The sequence below is a fragment of the Drosophila elegans genome, unplaced genomic scaffold (genome assembly GCF_018152505.1).
Source record: "Drosophila elegans isolate 14027-0461.03 unplaced genomic scaffold, ASM1815250v1 contig_149, whole genome shotgun sequence".
NCBI lineage: Eukaryota > Metazoa > Arthropoda > Insecta > Diptera > Drosophilidae > Drosophila > Drosophila elegans.
In genome coordinates this window covers 14,518,005-14,536,400 of record NW_024545513.1, presented here as the reverse complement: position 1 = coordinate 14,536,400, position 18,396 = coordinate 14,518,005, and the positions used below count along the sequence as shown (strand labels likewise).

General features: G+C 42.0%; 2 protein-coding genes across 2 annotated transcripts; one reads left to right on the top strand and one right to left on the bottom strand.

The window, feature by feature from the left end:
* The first annotated feature begins 440 nt into the window (after positions 1-440).
* LOC108149988 (copper-transporting ATPase 1) lies at positions 441-13,553 on the top strand. The gene is made up of 4 exons (XM_017277918.2): positions 441-1,747; positions 8,269-9,515; positions 10,341-11,150; positions 11,764-13,553. The coding sequence occupies exons 1-4, from the start codon at positions 805-807 to the stop codon at positions 12,517-12,519; spliced, it is 3,756 nt and encodes a 1,251-aa protein (XP_017133407.1). The 5' UTR covers positions 441-804; the 3' UTR covers positions 12,520-13,553.
* A 121-nt stretch (positions 13,554-13,674) lies between these two features.
* Positions 13,675-18,076, bottom strand: LOC108149989 (nardilysin). Its single transcript, XM_017277919.2, has 4 exons — positions 17,575-18,076; positions 15,728-17,494; positions 15,374-15,658; positions 13,675-15,298 (listed from the first exon to the last, which is right to left on the bottom strand). The coding sequence occupies exons 1-4, from the start codon at positions 17,784-17,786 to the stop codon at positions 14,104-14,106; spliced, it is 3,459 nt and encodes a 1,152-aa protein (XP_017133408.1). The 5' UTR covers positions 17,787-18,076; the 3' UTR covers positions 13,675-14,103.
* Positions 18,077-18,396: the final 320 nt, after the last annotated feature.

Here is an 18,396-nt window from a genome sequence, read left to right as displayed (position 1 = left end):
AAAAAATTACAAAGCATTTGTCATATAATAGGACTATTATTCAATCGATTTTCTTTAAAAAAAACCTATGGTTTTTGTTTTTATTGGTTATTTTATTACAAAACATGTTTAGTACTATATTTTTTTTCTGAACGAATTACAAATTTAAGTAGATTACCCCATTGGATTTTGGAAGCGAAATTATCTTAACTTAATATATTTTATTGTGTTGTTGGGATACGTAAATTTTTAAATAATGCATAGCAGTTGGAAAAATATAACGAAAAAGCTCGTTTTAAATTAGCGCGCGCTTCGGCGGCAAATTCCGATGCTAACAGAAATGTTAAGTCATCGTTTTTCTAACAGAAATGAGTGGACAGTTCTGTGACAGCCCACTGTTATCGATACCACCGATCGATATTTTGAAAACATCGATGACATCCCGATATCCCCCGCCTATCGACTGTCGGCCAGCTCCAGCTGCGTGCCGTGCGAACGGGAGACATAACGGGAGTGGAGCAGCTGTTGCTTGCTGATTGGGAAATTAAACACACAAAAACACGAAATTTGTGAGTTTCGTGTGGAGTTTGGCCAAGTGAAAAGAGAGTAGCTCTTGCGGCGCCACAACAAATCACACGCAGTTGCGACACGATACACTTGACTCCACCGCCGCACTCCAACAAAGTTTTTGTGACACAATCGGGGAACTCACAGCAGTGCGACAGAGACGGGGCGAGCGGGCTAGCGAGGGGCAACTCAAGAGTTCAAAATTTTCAGTTAAATTCCGTCGTTCGAAAGACACACAAAAAGTGATGCAAATGCAGAATGCCGCAAATGCAGAGTGACGAAGAAGCGATGCAAGTGTCCACGGTGCGCCTGCCCATTGTGGGCATGACCTGCCAGTCGTGCGTGCGCAACATTCAGGAGCACATTGGCCAAAAGTCCGGCATCCTGGACATACGCGTCATCCTGGAGGAGCAGGCGGGCTACATCGACTACGACCCACGCCAGACGGACCCCGTCCGGATAGCCAGCGATATCGACGACATGGGCTTCGAGTGCAGTTATCCAGAACCAATCCCCGCCAGCGGCGCCTGGACGAACATCCGGGTGGTGGGCATGACCTGCCAGTCGTGCGTGCGCAACATCGAGGGCAACATCGGCACCAAGCCGGGCATCCATTCGATAGAGGTGCAGCTGGCGGCGAAGAATGCCCGCGTCCAATACGATCCCGCCCAGTATGATCCCGCCCAGATAGCCGAGCTCATCGACGACATGGGCTTCGAGGCGTCCGTGCAGGACGGCCAGCCAAGTCGATCGCCCACACCCGCCTCGTCGCCCAAAAAGAGGAGCACATCTCCCCCACATCCGGCTCAGAATGGTTCGACCGTGGCCATTCCCGTGGAGCAGGAGTTCCTGACCAAGTGCTTCCTGCACATTCGAGGCATGACCTGCGCCAGCTGTGTGGCCGCCATCGAGAAGCACTGCAAGAAGATCTACGGCCTGGACAGCATTCTGGTGGCCCTGCTCGCGGCCAAGGCGGAGGTCAAATTCAATGCAAATGTCGTTACGGCGGAGAATATTGCGAAATCCATCACGGAGCTGGGCTTCCCCACCGAACTCATCGATGAGCCGGACAACGGCGAGGCCGAGGTGGAGCTGGAGATCATGGGCATGACCTGCGCCTCCTGTGTCAACAAGATCGAGAGTCATGTGCTTAAAATAAAGGGCGTGACCACCGCCTCCGTTACACTGCTAACCAAAAGAGGTGAGTTCAAGCACAATTCGAGTAAAACTAGTTTATATATTAATAAATAGGCATGGCTTACTAATTTTCTTTTTAATTTTAAATTACATTTATTGTCTACTTCTTTTTTTAAACAAATTAAAATTTAATAATTTATAAATATCTCAAATTCAAATTAGTATACACCAAACGTTACCTTAAAAATACATTTGATTCTGAAAAGACTTTTATTAAATTATTAATAATATATAAATATAAATTTCAAACAAATAGAAACAAAAAAATGTATTGTTTATCCAGTATTGAATGCAATTTGTTCTCTGCTTTGTCCTGTAAATAATAAGTACATATTGGCACAATCTCTGGTTCAATTGTTAGTAGTTGTTATCCATAAACACATTATATTTATGTAGTTATCGGACTATTTGAAATCGCGGACGGGGTCACATACTGAAATCGGGAATCTAGCATTCCACAAGTGCAAATGACAAGTGTTACGCAATATTTAGAGTAAACGCCTCGAACCAGGCCATCAACCGAGGTGCACCTGTTGCGGTTTGCTTTCACCCAACGCCCACAACTGGCGGGAAATTCCGATTAAATTCGATCCGATTTCTTGTATACCCTTGAACTTAAGGTACAAAATAGTGCAAACATTTCACATTTTTTTCCAGGCAAAGTCACTTCCTGTTAAAATGTACTTTAATTAGTGGAAATTATAGGCCACATTTGAGTCTGTTGTGAAAAAGATCCATATCCTATCATGAGTAACCATAACATTATAAGATATATACAGATATCATCCTATGCTTATAAATTATTATGTAAATATCCTCTTTAAGGGTATTTAAAAGGTTGTCCCATACTATTTTTTTTTATATATTTTTTGGGAATCAACAGATGTTTCTTTATTAACCTCTTAACATCGAAATCGGCGCAAAAGTTTCTTTTTTGTTCGCTTTTTACAATTGAAAACTTGCCTGGCAATTGTTTATTGTAACTGATATACTCGGTTTACTTTATGCTCTGTGGAGACTGGGGGATTATATTTTGGGAAGGGTGGGAGTGGAAGTGGGAGGTTCCCAGCGATAAGGAAGTACCCGGGGGCAGTACGAGGAACACTATGCTTCGAGCAAACAATGGCAATGGCAACTAGATTAAAGTGCTTAGATCTGCGCTCGTGTGCGTGGGGCAGTAAAGTTATCTGGAACAGTCAGGGAATTTAATGGGGGTTAGAAAGTGATTATGCATAAATGCACTTATGCCAAAACTAAAGGCAAAATACCCTACATTATGTTTTAAAGTTTAAATTAGAAATATAATCGTATATTTGTCAAATATGTATAAAAAAAATTGTTTTTTCTTACTATTTTGAAATTACTTTTTTTTTTATCATGAATATCATTTTATTCTGTATCGTTAATTTAAATCAAAAAACTAGGATTTAAAAGACTATGTGGACAGCAAATGTAACAACTTGAATCGAAATGTATTTTAAATATGTAATTTCGGCAGACAGTTGAATAATTTTTGCAAGTGTTCAGGAAGAACCACATTATATTAGTTAAAAGAAAGAGAGTGGGATCAAAAATAGATTGCAGGCCAAAGAACAAAAGACAGCGTGTGTGTGATTGTTGAGGCTTTGTTTTCATAAACTTTTGATTGCCAATCGAGTTATTGACAGGGTCTTACCTACCAACTGGCATTTAAGCCTTGAAACTGAAAGTCCGCCTGGCCAAAAACTACAAAATCAAAACCAAAACAAAAGTGAGAGCTCAAATACACGCCCCGAAGTGTGTATGTCTAAGTGTGTATGTATACAAATATATACCCACGATCGCAGGCAGCAACTGTGGAATTAATCTCGCTTTTGTCTGGAAAGAGGGAGCCCGCTCTCTTTTTTTTTATGTTTCTCTCCCTGCTCCGCATGCGTGACCACGAACTCCAATCCAAATCCACTTTTTACACAGAAAAAAAAAATGTATGTATAGTTCCAGTAGGTTGAATTAATTATATTTTATTTTTAAAAATATATATATATATATCACTATTTTATGTTTAACTTAACAACTTATAATTTAGACTGCTTCTGCAAAATAATATAGTAATATTGATTGTTCAAATGGTTGCTTTATTAAATTTTATTAAATTCTAATTGTTTTTTATTCGGAACCAATATATTTGTAAATTTAAAAACAGAAACAACATTTACAAAATCTAAAATACATTGATATAATTAACATATTCTGAACACGTTAATATGTAAATCTATAAATAAGTAGCAACCTTTTTTTTTGCTTATATAAAAGATATTTTAATCTATAAAATACTGGTTTATTTCAAATAGCCTTGTGTATTTTTTCTATGTGCATTTCCAGTTTCATTCACCTTCACTTTGGGTTAGAGTTGTGCTATTTATTTTATTTTTTTTTGGGTTGTTTATTTATATCTGCTCTTGTCGCGCAGATCTTGATTTGAAATTAGTTGCGAATTATGCAATAAAATGCGCTCTAATGCTTGATCACACATTGGTTTTAAATTCTTGCTGATTCAGGGTAATCCGTTTGCATACCCTGGATTTACTTTGCGTACGTGCAGCAAAAACAAAAATGCATTAATGAGAGCTCATAATTATGATTGCAATAAAACTGGTTTTGGTTTCAGTTTGCCTGCCTTTTGCGCTTTTTTCGCGTCTGACATGAATAAGCGCACGGCGGTGAAAAGTAAATGAAACTATTTGTACAATATGGCACTGAAAATACTTTTCATTTAATTAATATAAAATTATGACCTAATGCGAATGTCAATCAGTTGCAAGATAAGATATAGGAAATTGTGTAAAATTTGTAAACAGCTGTGTAGAAAACGAAATCTCAATTTCTAACTAGCGCTTTATATTAAACATTATACTAAGAATAAATAAAAATCAAATAGTTTTGGGTTTTATAATTATTTGAAGAATGACATGTCAAACTTTAATTCCGAAGGTACATTAAATCATTTTCAACTGGAATGTTTAAAATTTTGTATATTTTTTAATATATTCTTCAGTAAAATGAAATATAAATGTATTGTATAATATTATAATATTTTATTTTTTTTTTTATATATATTTTAACCCTTTCTTTTTACTACAAAAAGTAACATATAAATCAAATTAAAAGTCTCTTAAAAAAGGACTATTGCCATATGGATTAGTTAAATTACCTACTGCTCCTTATCTTTGCATCAATTAGCACTTAGACTTCAAATTCGGACTTCCATTAACTCCCATTAAATTAGTTATACTTGTAGTTTCTCATTTGTTACCGGCACTTCTGCTTGTTAGCTTGTTTTTAGGTTTGTTTGCCAGATCGGTAGTCGGAATTGGGTGTGTAAACTGTTGAACAAAACATATGTTTTCTTCCGATTCTTATCGTCCGGCGATAAGTGCACGACAGCAACAACTATAGGCAATCTCAATTCTCAATTCAATTTGAAAATGTTCTAAAATTGTAACAACGAATCGCGGGCGATAAGATGCAGTCAGCGAGCAAACCAAACAAAAAAAATGGAACAGAATAGAGAGCCCTAGAAAAAGTAAATCGACTACAGTAGAACCTTAATAAATGAAAAATTAATATAAATATTATCATGATAGAAAGAAAGAAATTGCTTTTCTTTAAAACAAAGGAAAGAATTTTCATAGAATTCCCTCTTTTTCATTAGAATTTGGAATGAACACACGCACACGACCCGCACATAATTTATCAATTGCAAAAATTGGGCGAAGATCGATCGATACCATCAATAATTAGCGGCAATTGTCACCCTTCGTGTGATCAAGGCATTATGCCATCCTAATCCCTCCTCGATTTTGCACACGACCCGTTTGAAATCCACTTGATGACCCGCTAATTGAACGATAAAAAAAATGCCTGAACGATATCATGTGTTTTGCCAACTTTTTCCCTTTGTGTCCTAAGTGATTCACCCGGTATTTACATAAATATATATATATATATATGTGGATAAGATTATTTCAATTGAAGTTTTATGAACCTATCAGTAAGAAATGTCTTTAATGACCTTATTTCTGGTAATAATTTTTATTTTATAATAGGGGTGATAAATACAATTATGTTACGTTGTCGTAGGGGATTTCACTCGGTCATAACAAAACTTTTTGCTTTCTATGATGAATAGTATACTATAGTCTACTGGCTGCTAATAAATTATTTCGTTTACAAACCGCAGTCCTACTCTAAATGTAAATTTGCCTAGTTACTCATAAAACAAGATTTCAAATAAAACAGACTCATCTTTTGTTATTTTTCTCACGTCTGATAAGAATGTTGTTTAATGTTGATTACAATGAATAGGGTTCCAAATGTGACTACTTTTGATATTTATAGACATAAAGTTTTGTTTGTGATTGACATTGCACCTCTTCACCTTATTTATAATTTGTATATAAATGTTGTCCTATATATAAACTTACCAAAAAAGTTATAGAATACTTAATAATGATTCTATTAAAATTTTGCAAAATATAAAAAAAAAATGTAAGCTATTAGCTACCATTTATAAAGATAAATGCATTCAAAGTTCTAATGGATGTGCCATGAACACAATTTATGCGTGTCATGGGCGTCGGTTACTTGCTTATCAATGGAAATGGAACGTGTTAGCGCCTTGCCTTATTCCCCGTCATCAGAATCGAATAATGAACTGTGTCTGATTCCGTAATTTTCTCGGATCGGATACGGAGAATAGAACAGTAACCTTCTGAGGGGAAAAACATACACAACAGATGGCCATAGTATCAGAAATTTGTAGTTGTTGGGCAACCGGTGACATGCTAATAATCAGGAACTGCTCCAATTTGGTTTCAGCATTCGGCAAAAGTTAAAAAGTTATCTTATCGGGAGCGATGAACCTACAGCAACAGCAGCGATATTTTGCCCCCAAGATTCCGGCTGCTTTTAAGCCTTACGGATTTTATTTAATTCACCAGCATGCGATAGTTTTAGCATATCTATTTGGAAGTGAAAAACTTTAAGCTCATTATCCCTTTTAAAATCGTGACTACTTCGGAGTAAAATACACTTGATTGAAAGATACTTATTTTATAACCTTTAAAAAGTAAAATTTATGAAAAAAAAACAAATTTTTATTTAGCAATTTATTTTTTTTTAAAACAATACAAAAAAGTCAATCTCTAAAAAAACGGAAAATGTTTTTATATACTAAGCAACTATTTTTAAACTAATAAATATTAAATATTTCTTCTAAACATTTTGTTAGATTTTTTTTAAGTATAAAATATTTAAATGGACGTCCCTTACACATTCATGCTTGTTAAAACTATTCATCCATTGCGAATAGATTTTGCAATCGAGTCCATTGGAATCTGTCGCCATCGAACCGGTTGCATGCTCCAATTTCAATACTAGAACCGGCATTATTTTCCAGTCATTTACGTGCACAAACAAATATCAACCTCTGAAGCTTCCCTCTTCGTCAGAAACCCCTTTTATATATACACAACATATATATATATACATATGTATGTCTGCCTTTCGCCTATACAATTTTCTCTGGGGTATAAGTAAAGCACAGAAGTGGCCATAAAAGTGATAACAACAGCCAGAAACTGTGATGAAATTGATATGAAAGTGGGATATATCATTATTTGCCAAGTAAATAGGTGTATATAAATGAAAACCTCATTCTGAATAAATCAAGAAATGTGTTTTTCTAAGAATGGGTTAATAAAACGCAATAAGGCTTTTTCAAGTTTTGGAAAAATCTTTTTCAAATACAGAAATGCATATTTTTGTTCATAGTTTGACTTAGTCAAATCTCTTATTTGTAACTCTAAAATGTTTAGTTTACTTCCTCAATAATCTGCATTAAAATACTTGTTATTCATTTCAGGTAGACTAATCCATTTTTAATGACTGCTTCTGCAGATTAATCAAATCGAACTTTAAAATTGTAGACTTGTTAGATTATAACCATTATTATCAGCATGCACCGCTCAATTGTAATTGGCTTTCCCTTTTTTCAACTTCATTGACCGCCACTGTAGACTGAATCCTCTGTGAATATTTACTGGCAATTGAAAGCAGCTTTCTCCATTTTTTATGACTGGTTCTGTAATCTTTACACATAGAACGAGTCCGGTTTAAAAGTCTAACACTGTAGTTAAACTTGCTTTGATTAAAAAGCAATAATTAACAAAATTATGTTAAACTTACAAATTAGATATGCTTTTTTAAAATGTTTTGATTTATTAATCAATCATCTATATTTACTACTTTTGTTATTTTTTTTTAATGATTTTGTAAATGCATTTAAATTTTGCAAAATTAAATTTAAAAAAAAGTTTTTATTATTTAAAATAAATTTAATAATATATAAATGTACGATTTAACCACTGATATTTGTATATTATATTTTTTATATTAATATAATTTATATAATATTTTAATATAACATTTTTATATAATGAAGACATGAAACTAAGACAGACTCCTCTCAATGATCTTGTGTTTTAGGTAAATTCCGCTACAGCACTGAGGACACGGGGCCGCGGAGCATCTGCGAGGCAATCGAGGGACTGGGCTTCGAGGCCAAGCTGATGACGGGACGGGACAAGATGGCCCACAGCTATCTGGAGCACAAGGAGGAGATCCGGAAGTGGCGCAACGCCTTCCTCGTCTCGCTGATCTTCGGCGGACCCTGCATGGTGGCCATGATCTACTTCATGCTGGAGATGAACGACAAGGGGCATGCGAACATGTGCTGCATTGTGCCCGGCCTGTCGATGGAGAATCTGGTGATGTTCCTGCTCTCCACACCCGTGCAATTCTTCGGTGGCTTCCACTTCTACGTGCAGTCGTATCGGGCGATCAAGCACGGCACCACAAACATGGACGTACTGATCTCGATGGTCACGACCATATCGTATGTGTACTCCGTGGCGGTGGTGATCGCATCCGTACTGCTCGAGCAGAACAGCTCGCCACTGACCTTCTTCGACACGCCGCCCATGCTGCTGATCTTCATTTCGCTTGGCCGCTGGCTGGAGCACATTGCCAAGGGCAAAACCTCGGAGGCACTGTCCAAATTGCTGTCCCTCAAGGCGGCCGATGCCCTGCTGGTGGAGATCTCGCCGGACTTCGATATCATCAGCGAGAAGGTGATATCCGTGGACTATGTGCAGCGTGGCGACATCCTGAAGGTGATACCGGGCGCCAAGGTTCCCGTGGACGGCAAGGTTCTCTACGGCCATTCCAGTTGCGATGAATCGCTGATCACCGGCGAATCCATGCCGGTGGCAAAGCGAATGGGTTCCGTGGTCATCGGCGGATCCATCAACCAGAACGGAGTGCTCCTGGTGGAGGCCACGCACACGGGTGAGAACACAACGCTGGCGCAGATTGTGCGCTTGGTGGAGGAGGCGCAGACCAGTAAGGCGCCCATACAGCAGCTGGCCGATCGGATCGCCGGCTACTTTGTGCCCTTCGTCGTGGTGGTGTCCAGCATTACGCTGATTGCCTGGATCATCATTGGCTTTGCCAATCCCAATCTGGTGCCCGTGGCCATGGAGCATAAGATGCACATGGACCAGAACACTATTATCGTCAGTTATGCCTTCAAGTGCGCCCTCAGTGTGCTGGCCATTGCGTGTCCCTGTGCCCTCGGCCTGGCCACGCCCACCGCCGTCATGGTGGCCACCGGAACGGGAGCCATCAATGGCGTCCTGGTGAAGGGTGCCACCGCCCTGGAGAATGCCCATAAGGTGAGATGGTATCTGCTAACTTATACCTTACTACTTATAATTAGCAAAATGTGCTACTTTTTATCTTACTTAGGTATCCAAATGTAACTTGGAAAAAAGCTAAGCTAGGAATTTAGACACTTTTTTTAGCTGAATTATTTATTCTTTCTTTTACTATCCTAGTGCTTCAAGAGAATCTTATATTCAATGCACTAGTCTCGAATATTTGTATTTATCTTTATATTCGACTTAGCTTGATATCACTTAATTCAGTTTTGTTTTGTTTAAAATACAAATGCAATGCAACGTTTATCTGAGATTTGTCTAAATAAAAATCTGAAATAATGATTGTTTGAGATTTATACAAATAAAAATCTCTAAAAATGGATTGTTTTACAATTTTATAAATAAATAAATAAATAAAATATAAATAAAAATCTCAATTAACTATAGTTTCGGAGTTAAAAAAAAGGCCAACTAATGATTGATAAGTTTTATTTATAATTATTTATTTCGTATATATCCGTATAAAAATATATAAATTCCACTGTAAAGTCAAGACTTTTGATTAGATATGCACCTAATATGTATGTATTCATGTTTCTTTTTAAATATTTTCATAATCAGACATAAACAAATTTTAATTGAAAATTGAATGTATCTTTATGTACCTTTTACCCTGGCTAGGATACTTGGAAAGTTGTGTACCTTTTACTTTACCTAAGGTGCAAGTACTCAAAACCTTAATTCGTAGTTCCCAATAACTTGTATATTACTTAACACACTGCTCATAATTTATATTTACTGCAATTGCTTATATTAATATGCCATACCCTGCCGTTCTAGGTGAAGACTGTGGTCTTTGACAAGACGGGCACCATCACCCACGGCACTCCGATGACCAGCAAGGTCACCCTCTTCGTCCCAGCCCAAGTCTGCAGCCTGGCTCGAGCATTGACGATTGTGGGAGCCGCCGAACAGAACAGCGAGCATCCGATCGCCTCCGCCATTGTGCACTTCGCCAAGGAAATGCTGAATGTGGGCGCCACTCCGCAGGCGGGTAGCTTTGGCAAGAGCAGCCATTTCCAGGCCGTGCCTGGATGTGGCATCCGCGTGACCGTCTCCAATTACGAGCAAACCCTGCGACAGGCCTGCAACGCCGAACGGATCATCAACTACGAAAACCTGCATCGCGACCATCCGCAGGGATCGGTGTCCCTGGACAATGGAGCCAGCATCGAGCACTTGCTGCCGCAGCACAGCGTTCGCAAATCCATGGAGTTGAACCACCAGCAGTTGCTCTCCGACTTGGTCTTGGAACAGGAAGAGGAGCAGCAGCAGCAGCAGTTTGCTGCCACCGACCAGAAACTGATCGATGGCCCGGAGATACTGGTGCTCATCGGTAACCGGGAGTGGATGCAGCGCAACGCCATCGAGGTGCCGCTCGAGATCAGCGATTGCATGACACACGAGGAGCGAAAGGGACACACCGCGGTGCTTTGCGCCCTCAACGGGCAGCTGGTGTGCATGTTCGCCGTGTCCGACATGGTCAAACCAGAGGCCCATCTCGCCGTCTACACTCTCAAGCGGATGGGCATCGATGTGGTGCTGCTCACGGGCGATAACAAGAACACGGCTGCCAGCATAGCTCGAGAGGTGGGTGCTTTGGCTTTAAAAAAAACCCTGTAATCGTAGAGTAAAAGTCTTTCTGACCCTGTAAATTATATATATTCTTGATTATTGTCAATATCCATGTCCATCTGTATAACCCTGGAGATCTGTGAAACTATAAAAGTCAGAGATTTGGGATTTAAAATGCAGATTCTAGTTATTCTAATACTTCAAAATTTAGCAACCTACACTGTTAGCCCCCACATGTCGGGGGGACTCTGTAATGTCACTCCGAAACAGTTATTGATCTGTATATGTTCATTCGGTGAATATCTATCATCACACTAAAAATTTTCCAAATCGAACCATTCATTTAGAAGTTATTAGCAAAGTTTAAATTATGACGTCATTGCATAATTAAAGCATGGAATACTTGTATTTGAGAGAACGGAAGTGAGAGAACGAAATGTGCGCCTTTAGTGTTGACCCTGCAGTTAGACAGATTAAAAATCCTATTGTATATATATATTCATATATTTTTTGAATTATTAAGCTGAATAAGGGGCATCTAATAGTCGGTTAACCTTCTTGTTATAATAATAATATTATTATTTATTTATTTATCTATTTTATTAATGTTCTTACCCTTTTCCAACAGGTCGGCATCCGAACGGTGTACGCGGAGGTGCTGCCGTCGCACAAGGTGGCCAAGATCCAGCGGATTCAGGCCAACGGCATCCGCGTGGCCATGGTGGGCGACGGGGTGAACGACAGTCCGGCGCTGGCGCAGGCGGATGTGGGCATAACGATCGCCGCTGGCACGGATGTGGCCGCCGAGGCCTCCGACATTGTGCTGATGCGCAACGATCTGCTGGACGTGGTGGCCTGCCTGGACCTGTCCCGCTGCACGGTGCGCCGCATCCGGTACAACTTCTTCTTCGCCAGCATGTACAATCTGTTGGGCATTCCGCTGGCCAGCGGCCTGTTCGCTCCCTACGGCTTCACCCTGCTGCCGTGGATGGCATCGGTGGCCATGGCCGCCAGTTCGGTGAGCGTGGTGTGCTCCTCGCTGCTGCTGAAGATGTATCGCAAGCCGACGGCAAAGACGCTGCGTACGGCGGAGTATGAGGCGCAATTGGCGGCGGAACGGGCCGGTGGCTCGGACTACGAGCTGGACAAGCTATCGCTGCACCGTGGCCTGGACGACCTGCCCGAAAAGGGCAGGATAGCCTTCAAGCGGTCCAGCAATTCCCTGATTTCGCGCATTTTCATGCACGGCAACGGGGGCGTCACCTCGCCGGATGGCAAGCACGAGGAGGGACTGCTGGATCCCGAGGAGCAGTACGGCGGTCGCACCAAGATCGTGAGGAGTCGCTACCATGGCAGTGACAGCACCGAGCTGCAGAAGCTGTGAGCAGCTCAACGATGGCCACCAATCAACAGGCGGAACCCCAATCCAACCGAGGACCTCAACCAAACGACAAATTTTCAGTGAAATTGTTAGCGGACTTTAAAGAGAGAGCGAATTATAAAAACTATGTACATATTTGCAGATTAATTGTTTTGACAATGAATAAGTAGTTCAAGGTATATCTTTGATATATTCAATTGGATCTGATACACAAGCTAAAGACAAGGGGAAAGTATTCTCAGTATGTAAATATAGCTGAAACAGGAAATATTTTATTTATATTTTAAATATACTTTTTGAACAACTGAGATGTCCGCTTTTTGTCACATTTTCTTTCCTTTTCTTAATTTGAGTTAAACAAACTTGATTTAATGAATATATCAAAGATTGCTTAATGCGACTACTAATTCTAGAACTTTTGTTCAATGGCAAGTTTTCTATTTTTCAAAAGAACCGAAACCGCACCGTCCTCCTTTTCTACACAGCCTATTTGTTATTTTCCCATCTTTTTTTTATACAACCATTTTCTATTCCCGCTTTATTATGCTCATCATAAATACCCTTATTATTATTATTATTAATATTATTATTATTGTATACAAACGATTTTTTTTTTTGCGTTATGATCGTAAGTTAAATATTATTATTAAGTTCAACTGAACAAAGGCAAACGAGTCGCAGGCCAGGAGACAAAGCAAGACATCAACCATCATTGAACTATTGTTACTTATTGTTAATACGCATTATCATACATATATTCACACACGCAAAAGTAAAATAAATCAAAACCCAAAAGACGAAAATCGAACAATCGAACAACTGAACAACCGACCCCATATCGGCTTTAAATCCTTGTTTGTGCAATCCCAAGGGGAACAACTAATTGGGCACAAGTGTTGAACAAAGGAAACAAAAATTAAAGAAAACGATAAACATTCTTTATATGTAACATTAGTGTTTATACACAAAACGCATTGTTATTGTACATATGAATAAAACGAGAAAAACGGAGAGAGCAGAATCCCCATACTGGCAAATTGCAACGCAAGTGTTTTACTTACTTAACTGAGTAATTGATGAAGGGCAAATTTAAATCAATAATATATATATAATTCCAGTGAATTTTCAATATCGATTCCCTTCAAAAACACAGCTAGATTACTTTAAATTTTGATTTTTATTTCTGTATTAAATCAGTACGAAAGACAGACAGTGCGATCGATCATCATATATATATATATATATATATATATATATATATATATATATATATGTGGTGTTTCAATACTCCAAAATGCATTTGTCAATTGCTGCTGGTTGTGTGTGTGTGTGAGTGTGTGTGTGTGAGTGTGTGTGTGTGTGTAAAAGTTGAAACTATTAATGAAGCCACGTATTAAAATATAAGAGCAAATTTGCTGACTTGGTCAGGTGGTTACTTGTGAAATAGCTTGCATTCTGTGAAACTAATTTGCTAAACCTTTGGCTAGTTAATCAAATTCAAATTGAAACGTGGGGTTAGTGGTGAGGTAAATGAAGTAGAGGTGGTTGGGTGGGTGGGTGTTTAGGTTAGGCTGGAGCTCGGGGATCTCACGTCTCGCCAAAGGCATCCACAATGCGGGCAGCACGCGTCTGATCCTCCTCCTCCTCCGTCTCCTGTTGGCTCTTGTTGTGTGGATAGACTTCGAGGCCCTTCTTGAACTCGTTGATATCGATGATGGTGTTCTCATTTCCAGGTTCGGGCAAGAAGACCACATTCAGCTTGTTCTCGAGGGCCACAAACAGATCCTCGTCGTCGCCCTTCTCTTCGGATGAGTCCTCCTCATCCTCATCCTCATCCTCTTGGTTGTCCTTTTCAGTTTCATTGCCATCCTCAGCTTTGTTAGCGTCTCCAGCTTTCTCCGCGCCATCGCAATCGAGGTGAGAGCCGGGCAAAGGTTCCGGCATATCGGCCGGACGATGGCCAATCACCTGTACGGACAGCTTCCTCAGGCTGTTGGTATCGATGTCCAAAAGGAAATCAATGATCTCCGACTTTTGAAGCGTGCGCAGCACTTCGATTTGGCGACGTCGACGATCAAAGAGGTAATCCTCGTTGATGATCTCGTCCCAATTGCGTGACATTTCCGAGCTGAGTGCCATGTCGGCCACCAGTTTCAGCTTGATCAACGAGTCACGCGTGTGTTCGTAGTCGTCCGGCGGCAAATCGCGCAGTATTTGTAGCATTTTGGCGCGGAACATCTCGATGCGACCCTCCACATAATTGGCCGTCGTCTTTGTCTCCTGTGAGTTGACCATTATGGAGTAGCCGGCAATGCCGTAGTTGATGCGTACAGTGGCGCCCACATGATAGCCTAGCTGCTCCTTGGTCCTCAGTTGGTCGAACAGCGGTTCGTCCACGAACATCATCATCAGATCGAGGATGCTCTCGACGCGTACGGTGTTGGGTCCGATCTGATAGAAGTTCGTGATCACTGTGTTTGTATCCTGCTCGTTGAGGGCATGGCATCGGATCACATTGGTGCCCAGCGGCAATTGTATGGTCCTATCCTGCACATAGCGCTGCTCCTTGATCGCCTGGCAATTGAGGCGACTCAGCACCGAGTTCAGTACATTGTGGGCGGACTCCTCCGTGTAGTTGCCCTGGATGAGGGACTGGATGTATAGCTGCTTCGGGAACTGGCGCGCGAACTCGCGCAGATCCTCCAAAGTAATATCGTTGAGGCACTTGTACTTGTCAATCATCAGCCAGCGGATTTGCTCCAGCACACACAAACGCACATCCCTGAATGAGAGCGAGAAAGAAGTTGAATTTGTATGCGATTCGGGGGGGGAATATATTGTAGTTAGATTGTCTTACCTGTTGAGTGCCTTTGGTTTGATCAGCGTATTGAAGTAGGTCTTACGCTGGTTCTTCCGGAAGGCAGCCAGTGTATTCTCATCAAGGGTCTCCGCCACATGGAGCATGCCCTCAGCAATGGCCTCCACGATCAGATGGAGCTTCTCATTGTAGCCGCTCACCTTGAGCAGCAGTCCCTTCTCCATCGCATTGAAGGTGTACGAAAGGCCGGCACTGATGGCCGGATACAGTTCCTCGCACACATGGAACTTCACCAGCTCCTCGTACAGTGTGCACATGGCATCGCTGAAGGCAAATAAAGGGGATCAAATTAAATGAAAGTCTTAGATGCATTTCAAAATTCCCATCACTCACTTTTTGGCACTTTGTCGCTGCAGTGGCGAAATGAAATAGAAAGCCATGTGGGCCTCGGGCAAGTCGAACTTATCATCCTGACGGAACCACAGCTCGCAGGTGTCCGTCTTGAGCAGCTTCTTGGGTGCAGCGGGCACTTCCGGTTTGCCAGACGCATGCCAGAACAGTGTGAAATCCTCAGTGACAAATCTATTTGGCTCGGGCAGAAAGAGTTCGGGCAGGGGCTTCGAATCCTGCCACAGCTTGCGCCACTTCTCGGGCATCGGAATGGTGGCGTACTCCGTGCCGAACCATTCCTCCGTCTGATCGTAGGCACACACGCCCTCGTACTTGTTGCGCGAGGTGACCATCAGGTTGAATTTCATCTCGTTGAGGTGGCCGATCAGCTCCTTGAGATGCTCCTCATTGTACTCGTAGTACAGCTCCTTGCCGGTCAGAATGTCCCTCGGTGGGAAGTACTTGGAGTTCAGCACCAGCTCCTGGACATTATCGAATGCAGGTCGCTGTGCCTGGAACCGGAATCCCGTCTCCTCGATGCGCTGCTGCTCCTCGTAGACCGCCTTCATGGAACCGCAACTCGAGAAGAGCTTCACGTAGGCAAACGTGGCGGCCAGCACTTCGTCCAGATTCTTGAAACCCTCGTCCGTGAGATAAATGCATACGTTGAACAGAGCATACATGGAGTTGGTGTCAAAGCCGTTCTCCTCGATCCCAGCAATGAGATGCAGAGCCCATAGGCGGCGTCTCAGGTAGGCGCACAGGCTGCCACGCCCCTCGTAGCCCAGCAGATAGGAGAGAAACTGATCGGGCTTGCTGCGGTAATACTGGCGCACATTGGGCAGCACCCAGGTCAGCTCCAGCTTGCACTCGTTCTCCACGGGCTTCACGAAGAACACCTGCTCGTGGAACTCCGCCTTGAAGGCGTCCCTGTAGTTGAATCTGCTCAAATCCGGCGCCTGCACCTCATTGTGTGGTATCTCTGCGAAGTGGCGCACCACCAGCGATTCCAGCTCTTCGATGGGCAAGCGAGCCTGCAGGCACACATACATCCGATTGGCTCCATAGTGCTCCCTGCGGATCTCGTGCAGCACCTTGTGCAGTTCGGCATCATCCACGTTCTCCTTCAGCGACTTCATGTTGCCCCAGGCGAAGGTGCCGTGGGGGAAACCCTCGGTGGCCAAGCTGGCCAGCAACTGGTCCCGTCGCGTCTCATCATCCTGCAGGATCTGCTGGAACTCCGAGTCGACGGCGCTGCGTTCCCGCTGCATGGCCTCCTGCTTCATCAGCGGTGCCTTCATCAGCGCCGTAAAGTAGTCCAGGCTGGAGTCCAAATGCTTCTCAGCCACCTCGAAGTAGAAGAGCGTCTCCTCGCAGTCCGTGTTGGCATTGCTGAAGCCGCCGCACTTCTTGATGTGCGCATCGAAGATGTTCTCCTCCGGATACTTCTCGGAGCCCATGAAGATCATGTGCTCGAGAAAGTGTGCCAATCCCTGGTATTTCTTGGGCTCCGCAAACGAACCGTAGTCGATCATCAGGGCGCAGGCGGCCAGCTTTTCGTCACCTTCCTCGCTACCCGATTCCTCGCTGCTGACGCTATTCGCGGAACAGGATGAAATGGAATCGCTGCTGCTGCTCACCGAACTGCTGGTCGACTCCCATTCGCAGGACTTCTCCGACGAGGATTCGGAGGTGGTGAAGCCATCGTGTGGCATGGGGCTGGGATCGGAGACAATGAGGGCATGCAGGCCATTGCCCAAAAGCAGCGTCCTAAGGGGGGTGGAGTGGGATCAAATACATCATTCATTAAAGCCGAGCTTTATCTGGGTCACTAGATGGCACACACTCACTTGTACAGCTTCTTGTCCGTCTCAGACTTGTCCGGCGTGTCCAGATACTTGACCTGATGATCGGCCATCTTCCACGGCCCGTGTGCAATTGTCCGTCCGCCGGCGCTTAATTGAGTAATGGGGCTCCGACTCGGGATTCGTCCGCGTTTCGTCCGGAATGGGAATCGAAATCGCTTGAGGAGGAGCTGTGCGCTGTGTCGCTGCCAGCACATGCGGCAGTCGAGTGGGAATGCGGATCGCGCTCGCCTCAATTGGGAATTCCGGGGCGGCGGGGGGTGGAAGGACTGGATTGACTAGTTTGTCAATTTGCCAGTACAATGCGTTATTTTAATAATTAATTTTGCACCGGCACGCAGACTTTCGTAGCCTGTCGATAAACGGCAGAAGAAGACGAGGGTGGGGTGTCGTTATCGATAACGCTGACGATGGGAGGCCACGAAAAGAGATATGTCGTATATTGTTAAGTTTTAAAGTATACAAGTTATTTTTGTTTAAAATTTTACAAATCGCCTGGTGTTGCTTTCTATTACACACAAAGAGCAATGAGAGAAAAATCCTTGTCATATGGTTATATATGAAAAAAATATATGAGCCTACTAATTCTTCCATTTAGATATTTCAAAACTTTATCATAATTTATTTATAAATTAAAAAATAATAGGCTTATTGATATATAAAATAGGTTCATTAAATTCTGCAAATAAATTAATAAATGTAACTATAGTTTAAATAAATTACCAATGAAATTTAACATACTTTAAAGAGCTTACAAAATAAATTTGCGTCATATGACCGTCAGTTAGTTAGATGCGATCGAGGAAC